This window comes from Cyprinodon variegatus, unplaced genomic scaffold, assembly GCF_000732505.1.
Source record: "Cyprinodon variegatus isolate N-32 unplaced genomic scaffold, C_variegatus-1.0 Scaffold595, whole genome shotgun sequence".
Lineage (NCBI taxonomy): Eukaryota > Metazoa > Chordata > Actinopteri > Cyprinodontiformes > Cyprinodontidae > Cyprinodon > Cyprinodon variegatus.
The window spans coordinates 206,647-209,334 of NW_015151048.1; the positions used below are offsets into that span (position 1 = coordinate 206,647).

Here is a 2,688-nt window from a genome sequence, read left to right on the forward strand (position 1 = left end):
GCCATTCTCTTTCCTGTTCGGCCATCTTTGTGCAGTGCAATGATGACTGCAGGTGTTTCTTTAGAGATAACCATGGTTCACAGCAGAGAACCAATGATGCCGAGCAGCAGCCTCTGCTGCGTCATTCTGACTGAATCCTGACAGATTGATCTGCAGCCCTGTCCTCATCACCACCCACACCTGTTAATGGACCAATCACTGAAGCCATGGTAGCTGCTCCTTTAAGGCAGCGCTGCAATCACCATGAAATGTGTTTTAGGGATAAAGTTCATTTTCTAGGCAAATATTGACTTTGCAATTAATTGCTGTTACGCTGATCACTCTTTAGAACATTCTGGAGTTTATGCAGATTGCTGTTATAAAAACTGAAGCAGTTGACTTTGGAAATATTAACATTTGAATCATTCTCAGAACTTTTGGCAGTGACTGTACAGAGTAACAAAATTCACTCTCTGCATTTAACCCCTCCCCTTGGGGAGCAGCTGGCTGCCATTGTGAGGCGCCCGGGGAGCAATCAGGGGTTAAGGGTCTTGCTCAGGGACCCACAGTTGAAGTTTGTGGGAGTGGGGATGGAACTCAGAAGCTCTGGATTCCAAGCTCTATGCTCTAATAGGACGCCCCTCCCCCTACTACTTTAAGTAGTTTTAAAAATGGTACTTTTACACTTTTACCAGAGTAAAAAGTTTAAGTTGATCCTCTAACTTCTACCAAAGTGTTTTAAAGCATTAAGATTTATAGTGGAGTAATAAAGATGAAGACTTTTGACACCTCTAGTCTAAACACATCCTGAAACGTCATATCTCCCCAAAACCAGCTGGAAAACTAAACAAGCCGTTAAATGGAGGAATCAGTAAAAAAAGAATCCCTCCAGAAAAAGACAATTCTTTAGCTTCCTGTACAGCCGGCCGCCGCAGCGGGCCTCCCCAGCCGTCGCAGCGGGCCTCCTGCCGCCGCAGCGGGCCTCCCCAGCCGTCGCAGCGGGCCTCCCCAGCCGCCGCAGCGGGCCTCCTGCCGCCTGCTGCATCAAAGCGACTCTGCAGAGCAGAAACCAGGACTGATCTCTGAATGAAGTGACTTGGAAGCAGCTGATTCACAGGTTTATTAGGAGTTAACAGAATTTACAAAGATGGAAACATTGAGTTTAATCATTTACAGAAGAGGGCAGATATAAAACAGGTGAGACAGGAAGCGGGATGCTTGTTTTTATGGAACGGGTCACTTCTGTCCGAGCTGGGAGAGCTGAGGAGAGGAGAAACAGGCGGTCAGCAGGAGGCGACTAACACACACTCTGAAGACGTGGAATATCTGACCTGTTTCATGAACTGAGCCGCGTTGAAGAGCTCGCTGCAGCCATAAACCACCTTCCTCCCTGGTTTGGACTGAAAGCAAAGCAGAACCATCGTTACACGGATCTTCTAGAAGTTCCCAATCGCTCAGTGTGAAGGAGGTTAGATCTGATCTGATTTAACGTGACGGTTAAGATCAAACTCAATTAATACATTTAATAAAAGATAATCTGAGTTAATTATTAATCCATTTTAAACGCTCCTCTAATGTGGATAATGGTTAGGGTTACGCTCCTCTGGGAGGACTGGGAGGACTGGTTTGGATAGCTGCTTCCCTGGATAAATGAAATCTCTATTTAGGATCTTATTTTTCTAATGACTTGGATGATGTTGGAAATTTAATCTGACACCTGGCAGGGCTGAAACAATTCTGATTGGTCGACTTAATGAGCTGATTTACTCATCAAACTGAATCTGATTGTGAGTTAAAATCCGCTGGTGTTTTTAGCTTCTCTCCAATCGACCATCAAACTCATTCAGGCTTTATAAAGCCGGGAACTAAACGCTATTTCGACATTTTAAATATAAAAAGCTTCCTGGATGGGAAGAGAAAAGTCTTCAAACTTGGAAACAAAGTCCAGTGGATTGTTTTTGAACTTTTTTGGAACGACTCTGACCTGATGACTGAGAATGTTCACCAGCTCAGTATCAAACTGCTTTTCTATCAGTTATTAACCAAATGAATCAGTCAGGTTATCATCAGCTGTCTGTCAAACATTAAACGCTGTGAGGACTGAATCTGTTGAGAGGCAGACCTGAACAGCTGGATCTCCTGCACGGTCAGGACTGGAAGATTATTCTGGACGTTTTAATCGAAGCATTCAGGAGTAGTTTGTATGAGCTGCCAGATTTTTTAGCTCACTTAGATCTGCCTCCTCGCCACTTAAAGACCAAGAAAATCATGTTTTCTAATCATTTTTGGGTGATTTTCTTTCATTTATTCCAACATGATGCGTCTTTTCCAGACGGATGTTTCTCCTGCTGGAGCTTCACCTAAAGTTAAACGCTGCATCATGCTGGGAAAACATAAATTAAATTAAATAGAAATATGAAAGTTTGTTTTCTGTCTACTGTTTTCTCAGGTGTCGTGGAAAATTAAAGTGCAGTTATTGTCTATTGTGGTTTATTATGGAGGTATTCAGTAATTCACTGAGAACCCAAAGCTTAGTTAATATAACATCCCAGCCTCCACTGGTAAATCTATGTGGTCCAACAGCACAAACTATACTAAAAGAATAAAGAATATAGAATATACAGGTGCTGGTCATAAAATTAGAATATCATGAAAAAGTAGATTGATTTCAGTAATTCCATTTAAAAAGTGAAACTTGTATATTATATT

At 42.3% G+C, this 2,688-nt stretch overlaps 1 protein-coding gene across 1 annotated transcript in view; it reads right to left on the reverse strand.

Moving 5' to 3' along the window:
* Nucleotides 1-1,080: 1,080 nt before the first annotated feature.
* scfd1 (sec1 family domain containing 1) overlaps nt 1,081-2,688 on the reverse strand; it is a 31,536-nt gene continuing 29,928 nt past the window's right edge. The window contains exons 21-22 of the mRNA XM_015392525.1: nt 1,311-1,379; nt 1,081-1,239 (exon numbers count right to left, since the gene is read on the reverse strand). Of these exons, the coding sequence (XP_015248011.1) occupies nt 1,216-1,239; nt 1,311-1,379 (93 nt within the window). The 3' untranslated portion in view covers nt 1,081-1,215. The remainder of the gene's footprint in view (nt 1,240-1,310; nt 1,380-2,688) is intronic.